The sequence below is a fragment of the Triticum aestivum genome, chromosome 4A, assembly GCF_018294505.1.
Source record: "Triticum aestivum cultivar Chinese Spring chromosome 4A, IWGSC CS RefSeq v2.1, whole genome shotgun sequence".
NCBI lineage: Eukaryota > Viridiplantae > Streptophyta > Magnoliopsida > Poales > Poaceae > Triticum > Triticum aestivum.
This window is the reverse complement of record NC_057803.1, coordinates 608,330,668-608,351,126: the sequence shown is the minus strand read 5'-3', so window position 1 is coordinate 608,351,126 and position 20,459 is coordinate 608,330,668. Positions and strand designations below refer to the sequence as shown.

Here is a 20,459-nt window from a genome sequence, read left to right as displayed (position 1 = left end):
TCTGTCTGTGAAATCATTTTTAACTTCATTTTAGCAGGGAGTTAGCAAATACAAACAAGCACGAGAAAAGAATCTTGTTTTTACTCCGCTAGAAGCACCCAGATGGCATAAAGAATAACTTCCAGCTTCCTCAAGGGATTCCACCTTTTCCCTGCAAGATGTTGTAGACATGCTCAGTTCATGGCCAAACAAAATGTAAAAGGTGAAGAGACAAACCCAACCTTTTCAAGATTATTATTTGGAACCACAACCTGCAGTGCATATACATTGATGTTGCCCTTATTTTTAAACCTTCTTCCACATTGAGGGCACTAACTAGCAAACAATAAAATGGGCAATGTGATATGCAGATGCTGTTACTCTGAACTAGAAATCATTTCGCATATGTACCATTGTTACAACACTGTTTTAACAATCTCTGCAGGAAAGATCATCCTTGGACATGCCCACAACCACAAGGAATACAACCAGAATAGAACAACGGGAATACGATTATAATATAATATATTGTTGATCCTTGGAAGGAACTCCCCCATTGGGATTGGGGGGGGGGGGGGGGGGTCGATCAGGAAGGTTTGGGGAGGCCGGGGAAGTTCCCCATTGGTGTGTCGGTGGCGGCATCAAGGTACATGGACAAGCCATGGCGACACTTTGGGCATGTGGACGCCTTGTAAAACCACGGCAAAATGCAGGCGCGGTGGAAGGCGTGGGAGCACGGCAGCCTCACGGTGGTGTCGCCGTCTATCGCCGCCGCGAAATCCTCCATGCACACACAGCAGTCGGTCGGCGTCGCCGCGAACAGGCACCGTGTCAGCGCGGCACGCTGGTTACAGGCAAGGAGCAGCGCCTTGTGCTCGCTGTAGACGATCTTGACCCAGATGGTGAGGTCCACGTGGACGTTGTAGCGAAGGGCGACGCCCCCCTGTTCATCGGCGTCGCGCCGAGCCACGCCCACGATGAGCGTGGCCAGATCGTGGGGCAGGAAGTCGTCCCAGTTGTCGGGGGCGAGGTCGAACTCGCTGACGAGCGGCGTCTGCGCGAGCATCTGGTGGATGGCGTCGCGGCAGGCCACGTAGCTCTGGAAGAAGGCTTCCGGATTGAACATTGAAGAGCTCAAAGAGTTTGTCGAATTTCTTGGGAGCCTCCTCGTGCAGGAGCCTGGGTCTCTTGGACCCTCCCACCGCGCGCATCCGGTAGCTCACGATCAGGTCGCCGTGCAGGCGCACAAAGCACTTGTGATCTTTGCCGGCGATGATGCCTTGCCTGGCAACCGCTTTTCCGCTGAGCCGGCACTCCGTCGCCGCGGCGGCCACCGCCGGCATGTTCCTCAGCGGCGAAGGCATGCCTCGTGGGTAGCAACGAATCGAAACAGCTCAATCTTTAGAATGGCGAGCGAGCACTGGCCAAGATCTGACTATATGAGAGAAAAAAGAGCGAATTTGCTTGAGAAAGACGCCATCCTGGGCTGGCTGAATCCGACCGGGATTCAAAGGGCTTGCCTGATAAAGACGCCGAGGAAGAAGGCCATACCTTTGCCCGACGATGATGCTGCTCCCGACCGCCGGCCGTCGACTGCGTTAGCTTGCTGCCCTTCCTCCACCCCAGCGCGCAGCCTGCAGCTCACCGCCGCCGCCGCCGTCGCTCCGCTGTTCCCCTTCACTCTCTCTTGTTTTTGAGCTGCGCTATTCCCCTTCTCTTGTTCAGTTGATTTTTTTTCGAGCAGGGACTTTTTACAGCCGAGACAGGTGTACCACCGAATGGGCTCCTGTCTTGGAACTGAAGCAATTTCCCGAAATCATTAATTAAATAGTATTCTTCCAAAGATCGCTCCCACCTTTTTAGATTGTGATAAGTGGTATGTGTCACTTATCACAACCTGTGTGTTTTAATGTTTTTTGTCTGTTTTGAAAAAAAATATGTTTTATCTCTTAAACCATGTTTTTCCCTTTCGGAAAGCCGTTTCCGAGAGACACGGCTGCACCTCTCGCAGATGTCAAACCGTGCCTCTCACGTAAGAAAAAAAAAGAAAACACGTTTGTTTTCCGTTTCTGAGAGGCACGGCACGCCTCTTGCGAAAAATCGTGCCTCTCACAGAAGAATTTTTTTTTTCATTTTTGAGAGGTACGGTTGTGCCGCTCGTGGAAGCAAAACCGTGCTTCTCGCAAAAGCTAAACCGTATATCTTGCGGAAGTAAATAAAACACGTTTATTCACCAATTTTTTCCCGGATTTTTTTTGTCGAAAAGCTTAGGAAAACCGGTGGAAACCGGAAAGCTGAAAAAACCAGATAAAAGCCGAATACCCGTGCGAAAAGATAAATAGAAATTTTGGAGGAAGCGTCTAAAATGCGACACGTAACGGTGGCTGAGAGCGCGCTTCACAAGCGATCGTTGGGAGGCTTCTGAAGGAGCACTCATCAACTAGTTGCTCTCGCAAAGAGAGTGGATTTTTGGATCCCGGGTGCATTGGAGGACCTTATTTTAAATACTTTACAAATCACATTTAAAGTTTCAAAAAATTCCGAAAATAATTCTACGTGATCATATGGATGTATATTACACATGTGTAAAGTTTGGTGATGAAATAAGTAAACATGTAAGCTATACAAAAATGACAAAATGGGGATTTCCAAATAGTGAATAATGCATGCACTGTTCATCTTTCGAAAATCATGATTTTGTCTTTTTTGTATAACTCACATGGTTACTTATTTCAGCATCAAGATTTGCATATGTGTAATACACATCCATATAAACATGTTGATTTGTTTTCAAAATTTTATGAAACCTTAAAAAAGCATTTTGGAACTATTTCAAATATATGGCTCCAATGCACCCGTCCTCCAAAGTAACTTTTTGCTCTCGAATATTCCTATTCAAAATTTTAGCAATTTCCTATTATTGCGCGTGATGGGCCAGGCCAAGTAGCGTGGCTGGTTGTTGCGTCCACCAGTTTTTATTTCAGCCTTTTGGTTATTTCTCTACTGGTTGCGCTGGATTCTTTTTCTCTACTCGTCCTTTTTTGGCTCCTTTCTAACACACGTATAACTTTTAAAGCATGAATATATTCATATTCATTTGAATATTTAAAAAATCATGATGTTTAAAAAATCATGAAATATTTCAAAAATCATGGAATTTTCACATGTGTATTTTTATTTTTTTGTATATTTTATAAAACACGGGATGCTTTTTCCTGAACTTCAAAAACTTTCTAAACATTTATTAGAGTTCATGAACTTATTTTTTGCAATAATATTTTTTTAAAACTTTCCAAAAATCATTTGTGGAAAAGGAAAGCCACCTAACAACGGCGATGCTTGCGTGACCTCACTACCATGCCTGCCCCCACCCATTGGTCATCGTTGCCCGACCCCCACCACACAACCTTGATACCCTTCCTGCAGCAACCTCTCGGTCATTGGCCCCTCGCAAACTACAAGCTCATCATTGTCGTTGTTCCCCTTCTTGTTCGATTAGGTTATGCAGAGTCCCTCCCCCCCTTCTCTGGTTCTGCCTAGTCACTTTTAATAGGTGGGGCATAATTCGACACACCAATTGCCTACTTGCAACCTTCATGGTTTGGAACCAACCGTGAGACGACTAGATGCCGGTGAGTAACAAATCATACTGATTTGAATATCACTTGCATCTAACAACAAAATTGATCAGTGAGACTTAGTTGTGAGGATGACTAGGCCAAAAAACAGTCATGAGGATGGTTGCTCTCTCGCACACAATACTTCCCTCTCTCGCATTCGAATTCTTTGGCTATATATACTTCTTGCTGCTGTTTGAGCCTTCTTACTATAGTTCTGGTCCTTTGTTGACCTCCTTCTCTCTGGCATGACTAGGTGGAGACGGCCACAAGGTGGATGATCTATGGATGGATCTCGGTGCGGGGCAGGTCACATGCCGTAGCTATCGAAGGAGGTGCGGGCGAGCTGCCTCATGGTGAGGATGAGGTCAGTCAGGATAGATAGTGTTAATGAAGAAAATAAGTTTTTTAGAATAATTTTACTGGAAGGGCTAGCAATGCTCTAGATGACTTTAGTGTTTACTATCACATATGTCATGCATTGCAACGGGAAAGAAGATTCATGTGTACCAAAAATCAATGAAATTGGTATGCGCAAGCATGGTGCCCTATGTTTCGCTATACAAAAAACGCTACTCCCTCCGTCCACGTGCATATGCGCCTAAGGAGATGTGCATATGACGCTTGAGGAGATTATTGTTGTAGTTAAGATGCATTGGTCAATCACCCACTTCTCCCTTTTCTTCAAGCATTCATGCATCCGGAACTACCCCTCCATTTAACAGTTGAAATTCTATGTTTGTTCTAAATAAAACTTCTCTTAAGTTTGATCAACTTCATAGACAACATTGCTATTTCTATATATCAAGTATATATTATATTATAATGGATCTAGTTTAGTGTTGTAGAGTTGATACATTTTCTACAAATTTAATATTTTTTTAGACAACTCTAAACTACAAGTATTTCATAACATAAGGGGTAATTGCTAATGCTAGATGATGCTCTGCGCGTTGTTGCGGTACTTTCTAGCAGTTTGGAGTAACATCAACATATGGAAGAAGAAAATAAATTGAAATAGTACGATGTGTTTCACAAATATGCAGTGATTCAAAATTTATTAGTGGATAATCTCATCCACCAACTGATTAGACTTAATTACCTAACATATTGAAAGCATTCAGGCTTCACGGTGTCACCCTGGAAATGCAAAAAATTCACATGATGGCACACAAAGCAAATGTGACAGGCAAACAGAACACGTTCACACACCTGTTATACCATTTCCTTTCAACAATGAACACTTTGAGAAAGTATATAGGCACTTTGAGAAAGATAAAATTGATATAACTCTTCAAAGATTATCTTAGATTTCGTATCACAAAGCAACGACACTGCATTTTGCGAGTAAACTAAAAACAAAGATCCAAAATGGTTAACAGAAGCATGAATTTGTCCATGAAACTACACAATCTACTACCAAAACACGAATCATAAATAATTAGCAATCCATTCAGACCAAACATTCACACCATGGTAGGATGAGAAACTTTAGACAAATATCCAAAAGTTGTGCAGATTATATCAACAAATCTCATGCAAATATATGTAGTCACACATGATGATATTATGCAGTTTTGTACCCCTAAGAACACACAGAAGTATGATAATGTTTCTCAGTTACAATCTAGGAACCGGCATGGAAAGCATTGAAGCATGTATCTTCTATTTAGGAAAGCCTGATGCTGCCCTACATGCTGCAAATTTTGTTTAGCACCATTAGGAAGGCAGTAACTGGATAGTATGGTTAGTTGGTTAATTCAGAAAGTTATTTCCTAAGAGCTGGGTACAAGTTTTAGATTTATGTGATGCATAGTATCTTGATATTTTTTTTGTAGTGGCGTTACTCCACTTACCGTGGAAGGTTTCCCGCGTTCTTGTTGTTTCTAGTGCTGCGTAAAAATGTAAAGTGAGAGATCAACAGAAAATTGTGATACATGTAGATAGTCATAATTGGTGAAAGTAATTTATATTGGTGTTGATTATAAATAGTGAGAATATAATTAATGTCAAATTTTGTATGTATTTTAATTTTCTTTAATAAATATATAGAAGAATGTTATAATTTTCCTGCTAACTAGAATAATGTTACATCTTCAGTGAAGTCAATTCTTTCTTTTTGTACTAGAGTTCCTGCAAAACAAAATTTTGTAGTAAAACACTCACCGATGAATTAAATAAGTATGCAGATCCATGAGTGATACCTTGTTTGAATATTTTCTATATCACCGGGAGCAATTAATCTAACTGGAGATGTCATAATTATTTGAAATTGAATTGGAACTTTAATTCGATGGATGAGAACAAAGCTCTCACTATTTGTGTGGCCGAAAGCTGTAAGGCACAACATGTCATTGCTTTGAGATGCCTACAAATGCTTCATTGCTCAAGTTAGTACACACGAAATAGTTTGTTAGTGACTATCAAATATTTCCTCACCTCTAGGGCTTGTTTGAGACTACTCCGCTCCATCTAAATCAGTTTCACTTAACCAAATCCACTTTGGATCAGTTTCATATAGAAGTTGCAGCTCTATCGAAGAGAATGTTTGGCTTTCATCTAGCTCCAGCTTCAAGAATGGGAAATTTCAGGGAAAGGATCTATTAGATTGGTTGAGTGGGGGAAAACAAAGGGGTATCCACTTACCTGTGACAGTGTTGGATAATTTCTCCCAACTCGGGCTTCTAGAGTTTTTTGGAGCACCCCTTGTAGACCTTCACAAAAAACAGGAAGTTGTATCTTTTTTGCGGAGCGGCATATCGTGAAGCTGCCCCGTTTGGCTTGCGTTTTCTAGAGAGGAGCTGAATTTTAAGGAGCAAAGCAGTCCCACACAGTGAAACAGGCCCTATAGCAAGCTGCATTAAAAGTGGATTTGTGCCATAAGTTGAGAAGCTTTTTCTGATGATATGACTGGTATGGAACATGGAAGGTGAACCTGTTTTCATACCAATGTAATATAATTATGTTTTACCAATAAATTTATCAAGGGCGACCCTATGATCTTGGTGTCTATTTTCATATTTTGAGAAGCTTTGACAGCGTAGAGCTCGACTAAGTCTTAAGTAAGGAAACAATTGCATTTAAACTCCTATAAGTGTAAAGAGGAAGTTCATACGAATCGTACCAACAACATGACATGATTGTGGGCACAGATGGATCCTGGCCTATGATGTTTGCTAGCTCTCGCTAATGATTGCAGGAGCAAACTGCAAGAAAAGATTACAATTCATCAACTAAGTATATTACTAAGCAATCTGACCATGTAGGTATGCTGACATGGCTGTGAAGTCCTATGTATACACAAAAGCTGGACAATTCATTCATATTAATATAGAAATTCATGGATACGCACACACCATCTGCTAAGCTTGCAGCAGGGAACAACAAGTAAGATTGCATTTAATCTAGCTTCATGTAAAAAAAATAGTTGCAATATTTTGGTGGCATCAATGGTTTTCGTCTTGGTAGGCATTATATATATATGTGTGTGTGTGTGTGTGTGTGTGTGTGTGTGTGTGTGTGTGTGTGTGTGCACGCGGCAATGACAAAACTACAACCAATGATCTATTTTGCTAGCATGAATCTTAACATGAAGTCAATGTCATAAGACTTAGATGTACAATACTTAGAGCACATCTAGATGTGGTTTAGCAAAACTATAAGTAGAATATATGCAAAACTAGGACCACAGGCTGGTGAGTGCGAGGGGCGTGGAGAACGGTGAGTTTACCTCTTTGCCTGCAGATCTGAGCCATCTAATGTCGGCTGAAAACAATGATAGTGACATGGACGAATGATAATTTGCTAGACTGAAGACCAGTTTTTGATTCTGAGATTGGAACAGTAGTTATTATCCTTTTAATTTCATCATGTCGTATAAAATTACCAATTTAATCAAAGGTTATCAATTTATGATTGTATCACAAATCCCTCTCTCCCATTTATTAATTAATTCTACAATTGGCCAACCGTACCTGTCTATTTAATTCTAATTGGCCACAAATCGGGTCTGGAGAATCAATTCTCTTTCAAAATTGGGTCTTTCCTTCCCATTAAATTACACACAAATCCCAAAATCGAGATCTCTCTCCAAGTTAAGAGAAGTTTGTATGTTCTCCCCGGGCATATAAACGCCACTCTTTACTATCTCATTATTTTTCAAGGCGGCTTTCTGATTTTAACTCGCATGATGGCAGGCCGGGTGTTCAATGGTGGTCTCATCTTTGTCACGAACCTCAAATGCTTACAAAACTCTCTCAGCTATAGAGAAAACATATAAACAAAAAGGGATCTCTAACTCCTAGAAACAACAGTACAAAGTGATTACATCAGATCGGAAAGAGGTACTACAGGAAAACGTGCCCCAGTACACAAAGCATGACGGAGTAATTTTGGAGCTATCTTCACGCAAACAATAACAATGGTCCTGATCTGTCTAGGGACCAAAGTAACACCAACACACACGATGACAATCTCGGCAACTAGGACTCACGTGAACTGCGACAGGTCACAGGATCATCTGAACACCGCCTACTGGCGCGCCCGAACCTGCCGATGAAGACGTGCATGTAATTAAGAATTGATGTCAATGCCCAAGAAATTGCATCACTGACCTCATTGTTTGAAAGCATTAATCCCAGCAATGAACTCTCAGATGGACTGAAGAAGGCTACCTCTCATGCAAGATCAACTAGTAGAGGAGAGCGCGTTACCAACAAGCGATGCAGGAAAGGACCAAAAGCATCATCATACGTAAACGTAAAGCTCACACGGAGCGGCTGTTGAGGCAAGATCTCCCCATACGCGTGCACGGAGCCGAGCTGCCGCTATGTGGTATGGGGAGATCTCGTCTCAACGGCCGCCAAAGGGAGCAAGCCGGGACAGAGTCGAGCTGCAGTTGTGTTGAGGAGGAGGGGGAGGGATAGATTGTAGGGGAAGAGCGGCGGTGTGGCGGCTGTGAAGGGAATCAAGGGGGGTAGGGGCAATTTATAGAGCAGTATTAGGGATTTGTTTTGGGTAATTAGGGTTTTCTTTTGGGCCACTGAAAACCAGTGATGGGCCACGATTAGGCATGTCAGTACATGGATTGGATTTATACTATAATAAAGCCTAAAAAAATAGTACGGGGATTGGTAGCATCGCTCATATAGCAATTTGCCTTTTATATCCGAAAAAAAAAACAAATAAAAAGTTCCATGCTTCACGACTAAAAGTTGCCACCCTCGGGTAACTAAAATTGCAATGAAAAAAAGATCAGGACAGAATTGCTTCGGGCTACATATGTGACACTTATCAGGGTCATAAATTTAAGCCCATCGGTGGAGGGGTTAAACGAAAGTATAATTCTGTAGTAGTGTATACATTGCACTACTGCCATTCCGGTCCTATAGTCCTTTGCCCTCTATTAATGTGCATCGGCATTATCTTCTTCCTGTCTCCCTCCTCCGACCTAGAGATCCAGCAATCGGCAAATGCTATATAAGCATGGTCGTTATCCACTTCACCTTGATTGGTAATAATAGGAGCGATGCAAACAATTTATGCAAGTACAACTTCTCTTAGTCAACAAAATTTCAAAAAAGAATAGCTTATTCCTCTATATCCACTAATAGAAAACGGAGATTTAAATCCGGTTCGTAAGGGCCTTCAGTGCTGGTTCCATAACCGGCACTAAAGGGTGGGCACTAAAGCCCCCCCCCCCCCTTAGTACTGGTTCGGCACGAACCGGCGCTAAAGTGCCACCACGTGGCGTGAGCTCGCGCCCTGGTATGGAGGACCTTTAGTACCGGTTGGTGTTACGTTAAATGTTTTTTTTGAAAATTTTGGAAAAAAATTTTGATTATTATTTTTTTGATTTTTAATTTTTCTGAATTATTTGGTGATTTAGTCTCTAATCACCTCTCTTAACTGCTCAAGTGTGAATCACTCATTCCAAATCATCTAACTTCCCGACCGGTCACCCATCCCTCTCACTACTCCAGCCCGAGCACGCTTAACTTTCAAGTTCTATTCTCCTTCGTTTCCAAGTCTGCACTTGTTGTTTTCCTGACAATAGTAAGATGTCAATCCTATTAACCCTCAGGAGTTTAGCTTGAGCATGAAGTCACACATTTCACTGTTTGAGTTTGAAACTATTATTCTAAAAAATAGTAATTATTTAGTAACACTAATATTTGTTGAATAAATTTGACCATAGTTTGACCATAGTTTGACCAGATTTGACCAAAATTCAAAAAATTGAAATCATTATTTAGTAACACTAATATTCTTGAATAATTATGTAGTAACATTAATACTTCTTGAATAAGTAGTTTGACCAGATTTAACCAACTTTTTTTTAAAAAAACTGAAATTTGATCATATCTTTTTTCCCTTTTGGAATTTGAGAATTCTAAAAAATTGCAAATAGGCTGTAGGCCGTCTCCATCGGATGCGTATTTTCGTGCTGAATTTTTTGATATATTATACGGTTTTTCCGACATCGTATGCAAAAGTTATAGCCGTTTTACATTTTCCCTACACTTTTTGCAAAACATGTCTAAATTTAAGTTTTCAAATTTTCCTAACTAGTAGATGTAGTAATATAACAACCTCTCGAAGGATTTTATTTTTTGAAGTTTTTATCATTTTCTTTTGATTTTTTCAAAACTGAAATGGCGATACACAGGACGGGGGTAGAGTTTGAAAACTGCCCTATAATGCCGGTTTGTGTCTTCAACCGGGGCTATAGGTTAAGACTCTTTAGTGCCGGTTGGTGACACAAACCGGTACTATAGGTTAGACCTTTAGTACCGGTTTGTGTCACAAACTGTCACTAAAGGGGCTCGTGGGGCCCTGGCCTGACGCCAGCCTGCCACCACCCCTTTAGTACCGATTCGTGGCACGAACCGATACTAAAGGTTCATTACGAACCGGCACTAATGCATAGCCATTCGAACCGGCACTAATGGTCACATTAGTGCCGACTCAAATACAAACCGGGGCTAAAGGGGTGAACATTTGACCCTCTTTCTACTAGTGATCTCACATGGGTTTCATAATAGTAGGAATTGGTTTCATAACCAACATTGGACTTAACGGATCTATTTGACAAATATTATCCCATGGACTTATTGTTTCTACACTTTGTTTCTTGGTAGGAACCACTACTGATAGAATGCATAAGGGAACTTTATTATCACAAAATATGATTTTATTACCATTTAAAGTGATTTTGACAATACTTTTGTAGATATGTTGAAAAATCAAAGGGAGCCGCTATGCGTCCGCTGGCGAATGTATTAGAAACATCCGCCACATGGAGCTCCGTTGGATCAACACTCTGACAGCCGTCGGATATAACCACCACGCGCGTGACCACCTCCTTACTTCCTGCAACAACCTCTCATTTCGAAAACAGATTCCCACGTCCGCCGTCCTGACATAGCTGCGCCTAGTGCGGCGCCAGCCCCCACCACCGGAAAATCGCTGCTGCCGGCGCTCCGGGTGAACTAGTCCTTGTCGTGCTCGCCGGAGTTGCTCCTCCTCCTCCGTCTCAGCCCCGTGAGCAGCTGCTATCTCCAATCGAGCATGACGACAATGACCTTTCACGCCCGGTGCTTCTTCGGTGTTTTCTGCAACCAGAGCTATGTTTCTGAAACATGCCCCATGTTGCAATGTCTGATCACACACTCTTTAACGTCGGGCGCTCCTGCGGCGCTGCAACTCGAGCTATGTTTCTGAAACAAGACCCTTGTTCACTAGTAGAAAAACGACTTTACGTGAGCTCCATTAGTCCCGGTTAGCTCCAATGACTAGGGGACGGGCATCATTAGTCCCAGTTCATTATGTACCTCTAGTCCAGGTTTGTGACACAAACCAGGATTAAAGGGGTGGTGGCACAAATTTTTCTGAAACAAGACCCTAGTTGTAGGAAAAACCTTCACAACTGAAACATTTCTTTTCTTCCTGAAAAAAAGATATGTTGCAGAAATCTTTTGAAACAAGACTCCAGTTGCAGAAAAAAAAAACCTTCACCACTGAATCGTTTTTTCTTTCTTTCTGAAACTAGCCTTGTGTTGCAGAAATCTATTGAAACATGACCCTTATTACAAGAAAAAGACTGGACACGTGGGACAGACTTGTGGCAGCGTGGCCGCTTGATCAGGATTGATCTGACGGCTATGCAAGCGGTGGACGCTCGCGCGTGCATTAGACGGATGAAGGATAGCGTTTTCCAAAATCATATATGAAATTAAAAAGTTGAAAATTTATGAAGCTATTGGGTGGTTAGCCCATATACCTGCTTTTGAGGCGTTTGCCTGAGTATAAATCATGGAATAGGAGAACTTATTAAGGATGAAGAAAAGAGTGCATCGAGGAGGAGCACACATTTACTTTATGTGGCTCTTATCATAGAGCCGCCTCTAGGGGGCGCATATTATGCTGGGCATTGCGCGGCCCCCTAACAGGTACTTTTATATATTTTTTATAACATAGTCTAAAATGTGTGTTTCATCAATTAATAAATTGCAAAAGTTTTGACAGGGATTTGGGTTAATAATACATAAATTTTATATGTGAAAATAAAAATGCTCATCTAAACAAACACAATTTTTCATGTATTTTATAGATATTTGTGGCACCTTCAGAAATTTTTCTAGCATGCAAAAACAAATGATCATTCATTTCCATAATTTAATACATTGGATACTACGTGTTCATGTAATTTTAAAAGTGTTTACATGCTCCCTAAAAAGTGAAATATAATGAAAAAATTATAACAAAAAGAGATGTGTGGCCTTCCAATTGGACCTCAGCCACCCGATGTCGAGGCATGCTAACCCTCGAATTGAGTGGTATATAACATTTAGAGACCAGGCGAGGAAGGCTCCTAATCGGGGTCCAACACATGAGCTGCACGCTCGCTCGATCATCCCAGCTTCCTTCGACTGGACGGTTCACTAGTCGACCATTGATCGGTTAACTCATCTCCACTACTATTAGGCTGGTCATAGTAGGGAGTAACTTAGACTAGTGTCATTCATATGACATTAGTTTAAGTTACTATCTTTATAGTGCAAAGTAACACAGTAGTAGTGTCATAGATGACTTCATTTATTAGCTTGAAGACTCATCTTTTCTTAAAAAACGCTATGTTACAGTAACATATTATGTTACTTTAAACACATCTCTCCTTATTAAATACATGTCACATAAGCAAACTTTTTATGAACTGCGCTATGTTACTTGCTAAGTTACTCCCACTATGACTAGCCTTAAACAATCAAACAAGAATTTTCTTACGTGCACCTCGTAAAACGTACACGGATTCATTATGACCGCATGATTAAGCCCACTAAACTTAATCTATCTCCTCTCCACTACTATTAAACAATCAAACAAGAATTTTCTTACGTGCACCCCGTAAAACATACACGGATTCATTATGACCGCATGATTAAGCCCACTAAACTTAATCTATCTTCACTACTATTAAACAATCAAACAAGAACTTTCTTACGTGCACCCCGTAAAACGTACACGGATTCATTATGACCGCATGATTAAGCCCATTAAACTTAATCTAACGGCTAGCCTTAACCTAATCCATTCTCTGTGTGCACTTAATAATTTACATTGACTGACCGTGCTTCACCATATGAAACTCCACGTCTGATCAATTAGGAAACTATAATCATGATCGCGTCTTCTTAGGAAACTAATCACGATCACATCTTCTTAGGAAACTAATCACGATCGTGTTTTATTAGGAAACTAATCATGATCGCGTTTTATTAGGAAACTGATCACGATCGCATTTTATTAGGAAACTAATTGGGTATTCGCACACATTGACACGTCCATCACCTCGACCTCTTGGATCACGATCCTATCTCTCCCAAGAAAAACCACCACAACCGGCCTCCACTCGGCATGGCGACAAGGAGCCGAGGACCAAAAACTCCTTCTCAGGGGACGCCGCCGGAGTGCCGGTAATTCGTGAACCGCCGAGGGTGCCGCACCGGTCACCCCTTCTCAGGGGATGCCGTTGGAGTGCCGGTAATTTATGTTGCTTGTAAGACAACTGCCCAGCCAGCATTTATGGTTTCTTGCGAACTTACACGGCGTGCCTGTGCTGACTTGTATTTTTCAAAATAAGGTTTCTATGCATTACTAACCAAAGTGTGCTATCTTTATATCTTCGGTGTTTCTCATATGTCGTTTACATGTGTCATCAACACATTATTTGTTTTTTCTTAATTTGTAACACTTGTACTGCTGGAGTTGGTTTATTTGAAGTTGTTACATTTGGAACTCCTTTCACTTCATAAAGGGGTTGGATGGTCTAAATTGCAAGATGTGATTTTTTTTCCTCACATGAACCATCTATAAATAAATATTTTTTTTACTATTCTTCTACGTATAAATACTTTGAGGTCCTTTCACTATTCATTCGGTTAATGGTTAGGAACTAATGACTATCAAATTATTTTTATTGTTTGATAGTATTACACATAAGTGGGTGTAAAGAAAAACTATCAAAAATGGTCATGACTTGCATTTTTTTTCTTATTTTCTATAACTGGTGCTTCTCCATATGTCCCCATTGCGTTCTGGGATGTTATGTTGTACTATTGTTTTCCTATGTCTACCCTTGTATTTATTCAGCGCATTGTTCTTTTCGCATTTTGGCATGAAAGCTTGTTGGCTTGGAGGAGGATGAACACAGATGAAAGATGGGTAACATTGTAGAATTGTGTATGTTGCTTGCCAAGTTTAGCTTTGGATTTTTAGTGCTTTGACACTTCGTGCAGAATGAACTAAACATTTACATGTCAAGAGCATCTTGATGCATATAAAGAGTAAACGGAGGCATGAAATAACGAGTTGTATGGGTTGATTTATACTCTCCAGTTCTATGTATGTTTGTGACTGTGTGTACCAGACATGAACATTCATCGTTTCATGCGTTGTCAAGCTTTCCTATACGCCACGAGACGCAAAGCAACCTTTTATCTATCACATGTTAGCATCTACTTGAAATGCAACCAATAATTATATGTGCGTTGCACGTGCACACTTACTAATACTACTTACTTGTTTTCCATGGGTTAATGGACGGTTCACTAGTCCATCATGGAAACGAAAAAAAACATGTTTTTTTATTTTTTTCCTCCGTGAGAAGCACGGTTTTGTTTGCGCGAGAGTCATGGTTGTGCTTTCGTGGGAGGCACGGCCGTGCCTCTCTGAAATGGAAAAAACGCATTTTCTGTCTTTTTTCTTTCGCAAGAGGCACGGTTTTGCTTCCGCGAGAGGCACAATTGTGCTTTCACGAGAGGCACGACCTTGCCTCTCGAAAACGGGAAAAAACATATTTTTTGTTTTTTCCTTCCGTGAGAAGCACGGTTTTGCTTCTGCGAGAGGCACAGTTATGCTTTCGCAAGAGGGACAACATTGCTTCTTTTGGAAAGGAAAAAACCGTTCTCTCAGTTCGGTTTTTTGTCCGGTTTATTTCGTCCTATTTTTTAGTGATTTTTTGTCAAAAACTATCAACATGGGATCAAATTTTGAAGATCTCGATGTGAGGAATCCAACGGTGAAAACGGTTTGTGATTTAGATCCACGGTTTCAGAGATAAAACGTTTTGCATAAACGAATCTATGAAAAAAGGGATAACTCTCAGATAGCGACAAGTGGTGCAAATTCAGCGCGCCACTTGTCAGAACCCGAATAGGTGGGAGTGATCTTTGCCAGCAGTACTCCTCAATTAGTGATTTCGCTCTTATGGGAGCGCCCCATTAAGGGGTGGATAATGGCCCGCTACTATGAAGCCCATGAAAGCATAAATTTTTAGTTGCTATATATTCTAAAAATATTGATATTTATTTACATTAATGATGGAGAAGATTTGTATATGAAAGGAAATCAAGTACTATAAGCATAATCAATACACATATATAAACTTTTATTTGCAAACAAAATATTATTTGGTATAAAAACTTAGTTAATTAAAAATTCGAAATTATTTAGCATTAAAAACTATTAGTAAAAAATTAATTCAATTAGAAATTATAATTATTATATTTTATTCATTTTTGCATGATCTTTTAAGGATTGCGAAAACAAGAAAACGAACGACTGTATGTGCAATGGTTGTGCTAGTCCTACTCAGCATATGTTGTTTCATAAGTGGCTAAGTTAAGTTACTTGATGTTTTTATTGCAAACTTATGGGATAAATTCCTACCGTCTTCCAATGCAGTTTCACTCGAAGGGAGCATTTCTCTACGGGCACAAGGTTCTCATCACATGCCACACAAGGCTAAACAAAGAACTACCGATGGAGGTATTGGAGAACGTAGTAATTAATAATTCATAATTTTCCTACATGTCACCAAGATCAATCTAGGAGATGCTAGCAACGAGAGAGAGAGGGAGTGCATCTTCATACCCTTAAAGATCGCTAAGCGAAAGCGTTACAACAACGTGGTTGATGGAGTCGTACTCACGGCGATTCAAATCGCGGAAGATCCGATCCAAGCGCCGAACGAACGGCGCCTCCACGTCAACACACATACATCCCGGGGACGTCTCATCCTTCTTGATCTAGCAACGGGGGGGGGGGGAGAAGAAGTTGAGGGAGAACTCCGGCGTGGTGGTGGAGCTCGTGGTTCTCCGGCAGAGATTTGCTACGCTCAACGGAGGAGGAGGAGGAGTTGGAGGGGGAGGGCTACGCCAGGGGCAAGGGGGTGCACTTTCCCTGCACCTCCCCGCTATATATAGGGGTGGAGGGGGCTGGTTTCTTGCCCTCCAAGTCCATTGGGGCGTTGGCAAAGGTGGGAGGAAAGAAATCACATCCTTTCACTTCCCCACCGATTGTTATCCCCCCATATATAAATTTTTACCTCCGGACCATTCCAGAACTCCTCGTGATGTCCGGGATCTCATCCGAGACTCCGAACAACTTTTGGTAACCCCATACAATTCCCATTACAACTCTAGTGTCACCGAACCTTAAGTGTGTAGACCCTATGGGTTCGAGAACCATGCAGACATGAATGAGATGCCTCTCCGTCCAATAACCAATAGTGGGATCTGGATACCCATATTGGCTCCCACATGTTCCATGATGATCTCATCGGATGAACCACGATGTTGGGGATTCAATCAATCCCGTATACAATTCCCTTTGTCCATCGGTATGTTACTTGCCCGAGATTCGATCGTCGGTATCCCTACCTTGTTCAATCTCGTTACCGGCAAGTCTCCTTTTACTCGTTCCGTAACGCATGATCCCGTGGCTAACTCCTTAGTCACATTGAGCTTATTATGATGATGCATTACCGAGTGGGCTTAGAGATACCTATCCGTCATACGGAGTTACAAATCCCAGTCTCGATTCGTGCCAACCCAACAGACACTTTCGGAGATACCTGTAGTGCACCGTTATAGCCACCCAGTTATGTTGTGATGTTTGATACACCCAAAGCATTCCTACGGTATCCGTAAGTTGCACAATCTCATGGTCTAAGAAAATGATACTTGACATTAGAAAAGCTCTAGCAAACGAACTACGCAATCTTATGCTATGCTTAGGATTGGGTCTTGTCCATCACATCATTCTCCTAATGATGTGATCCCGTTATCAACGACATCCAATGTCCATGGTCAGGAAACCACAACCATCTATTGATCAACGAGCTAGTCAACGAGAGGTTCACTAGGGACATGTTGTGGTCTATGCATTCACACATGTATTACGGTTTCCGGTTAATACAATTATAGCATGAACAATAGACAATTATCATGAACAAGGAAATATAATCATAACTATTTTATTATTGCCTTTAGGGCATATTTCCAACAGTCTCCCACTTGCACTAGAGTCAATAATATAGTTACATTGTGATGAATCAAACACCCATAGAGTTTTGGTGTTGATCATGTTTTGCTCGTGGAAGAGGTTTAGTCAATGGATCTGCCGGACATCCATACGAGTCCACCATACCTTCCTATATATGCTATCTAGCTGCCGTTTCAAGTAAATTTGTATATGCCAAACTCTAAACCATCAAATAAAAATTCCGTTTTGTATGCTCGAATAGCTCATGTATCAACTAGGGTTGTCTGTATCCTCCATGCTAGGCGGGTTATTCTCAAGAGGAGTGGACTCCGCTTCTCATTCACGAGAAAATGGCTGGTCACCGGGATGCCCAGTCACCGGGATGCCCAGTCACCGGGATAGTTGTTAGTTGGAGGCACCCGTTGTTTCGGGCAAGCCATGGATTGACGCTTGTTGGTGGTGGGGGAGTATAAACTTTACCATTCTGCTTGGGAACCACCTATAATGTGTGTAGCATGAAAGATATCGAGATCTCTCGGTTGTTATGTTTACAATGAAAGTATACCGCTCAAAATATTATTCATCTCTATTTCAAAATCGAGCTCTAGCACCTCTACAAATCCCTTCTTCCCTCTGCAAAGGGTCTGTCCATTTACTTTTATGTTGAGTCATCATCGTCTTATTAAAAAACACCAGTTAGAGAGCATCGTTGTAATTTGCATGTATTAATGTTAGTTTACATTGAGTATGACTTGACTGGATCTCTTTTACCATGAATTACAATGTCTAGTCAGTCCTTGATATTTAAAGGTGCTCTGCATTTATGTTTTGCGGTCTCAAAAAGGGCTAGCGAGATACCATCTTGTTATATCATATTATGATTGTTTTGAGAAAGTGCTGTCATCCGAGATTTATTATTATTGCTTCCTAGTTCATTATGACATTGCTATGTGTAAACATGAGACCTAAATGTCATTGTCAATATGGTTAGTTCATAATCTTTGCTGAAAACTTGAATGCTGGCTTTACACATTTGCAACAACAAGAGCAAACAGAGTTTGTAAAAGTTTTTCTTTATCACTTTCAGTTTATCAACTGAATTGCTTGAGGACAAGCAAAGGTTTAAGCTTGGGGGAGTTGATACGTCTCCGTCGTATCTACTTTTCCAAACACTTTTTCCCTTGTTTTGGACTCTGACTTGTTGTGTTAATCCTGCTCGGTACTCACCTTATTTTCACTATGTTGCTTCCGAAGTAGCCAAGGTCATTCACTTGATGTTTTGTTTGAAAACTTATGGGATAAATTCCTACCGTCTTCCCAGCCAGTTCCATCTGAAGGGAACACTCTATGACCACAAGGTTCTCATCAGACGCCACACAAGGGTAAACTCCCAATAGATATTTCTTCTATAGGACCCCTAGCATAAGAACTCATCTCATAAAGTAATAATAGGGAAACCAAGTGAAACACAAAACTACTTCATTTTAGAACATAATTTACATAAGATTTTTCCGTTCGGGGGACCCCGAAGGAATTATACAGGAAATAAGAAGACTACTACCTTCTTCCTTCCAACCTTCTCTACCTGATGATACGATGCCTTCAACATAAGGCTTTATTACAAGTGAAGATGTAACATCTACTACTACTTATGAGTGGGAGGTTGTAGTGCTCTTGCTCTAAAAGTGTTGCGATGCTCTGGAGTCTGGTGTTTTGTGTCTTTTGTAGCGCTCAGTCGTCATCCTTTTATAGTGTGCGAGGGACACCGTGCGGTCCCTTTAATAGCTTGTCCAGACCGAGGATTTTGTCTAGACTGAAGACCTTGTCCCGATAGGGAATTTTGTCCAAACTTAAGACATGTCCAAAATGAAGACCTTGTCCCCATCGTAGTTTTATATTCTTGTCCTCTTGTGCCATGATATTTTATTTCAAGACTTGAGTGCACTAATGCTTGCCTTGAAGTATTATATAAGCCATCCTTGCATGGCTGAATAGTTTAGTTCGCATGCATGGCTTAGTATTCTAGCTTGAATGAAAGGACTCTGTCTTGATTAGGGAGTTTAGCTTAACTCCTCTCCTTTACCTTTCCTGGTATGGGTGCTATACCTTGTTGGCCTCTACTTGTAGAAATATGCATGCTGCAGTTTTTTGAATTATAATAATTATTATATATTTTTACATTTTTTGGCACTTCCCTTCATCCACCCCCGAGGCGAGCTGCTAAATTACTACGAATCATTCATTATCCATTTTGTATATTTAGAGGATTTCCCATAGGATTTAGGACCAAGTCAGCAACCACTCAAGTTCTGTGTTTGCGCGGGCACACATTAGCTAATATTAAATGTGTCAAGTCCTGTCATGACTAGAGTTTGTTTCACATGGCATTAACTAAAATGTTACTGACTACTACTACATTGAGCTTCACAAAGTTATGGCTATATCGCATCACATGCAGTGCACTTACCCCTATAAAACACAACAATTAATGTCATAAGCTCTCTTTCTACAAAAACGCCATAATCTCTTCAGCCCTCTATGCTAAGGCGCTTCCTAATAAGCCAGTCTAAGAGAAACTCACGTGCTTCCTACGTCATCTGGTGATCTTGCATGAATGGAGTACATATAAGTGGTATGCATGTTTCTCTGTTATTTCTAGTCAAAGTGGTGTTATTTCTAGCCTTCTAGGCAAAGTGGGACTCACTTGACTCAACATGTTTTACCAACAACTAAGTAGGGCGGATTTAGTGAGGGCAACCCTCCTAAAATGCAAAAATAGTTTATCCCAAATAATTAACACTAGTCCTCTATTCTCCCATGTGACATAATATAGCATGCATTGGTTTTTTTTTTGTAAAAGTCAAGCTTCAAAAACGTTCACCAAGTTTATAGAGAAATTTACATATATTTATAATATGCCAATCATATATTATATGAAAATATATTTCATGGTGAATCTAATAATGTTGATTTGGTATTCCGAATGTTTATAATTTTTTGTGTAAACTTGGTCAAAATTGACAAAGTTTGGCTTAAAAA

At 40.9% G+C, this 20,459-nt stretch overlaps 1 protein-coding gene across 1 annotated transcript; it reads right to left on the bottom strand.

Annotated features, from left to right (window-relative positions):
* Positions 1 to 565: 565 nt before the first annotated feature.
* Positions 566 to 1,655, bottom strand: LOC123084046 (E3 ubiquitin-protein ligase ZNRF4-like). The gene is made up of 2 exons (XM_044505850.1): positions 1,531 to 1,655; positions 566 to 1,414 (listed from the first exon to the last, which is right to left on the bottom strand). The coding sequence occupies exon 2, from the start codon at positions 1,103 to 1,105 to the stop codon at positions 566 to 568; it is 540 nt and encodes a 179-aa protein (XP_044361785.1). The 5' UTR covers positions 1,106 to 1,414; positions 1,531 to 1,655.
* Positions 1,656 to 20,459: the final 18,804 nt, after the last annotated feature.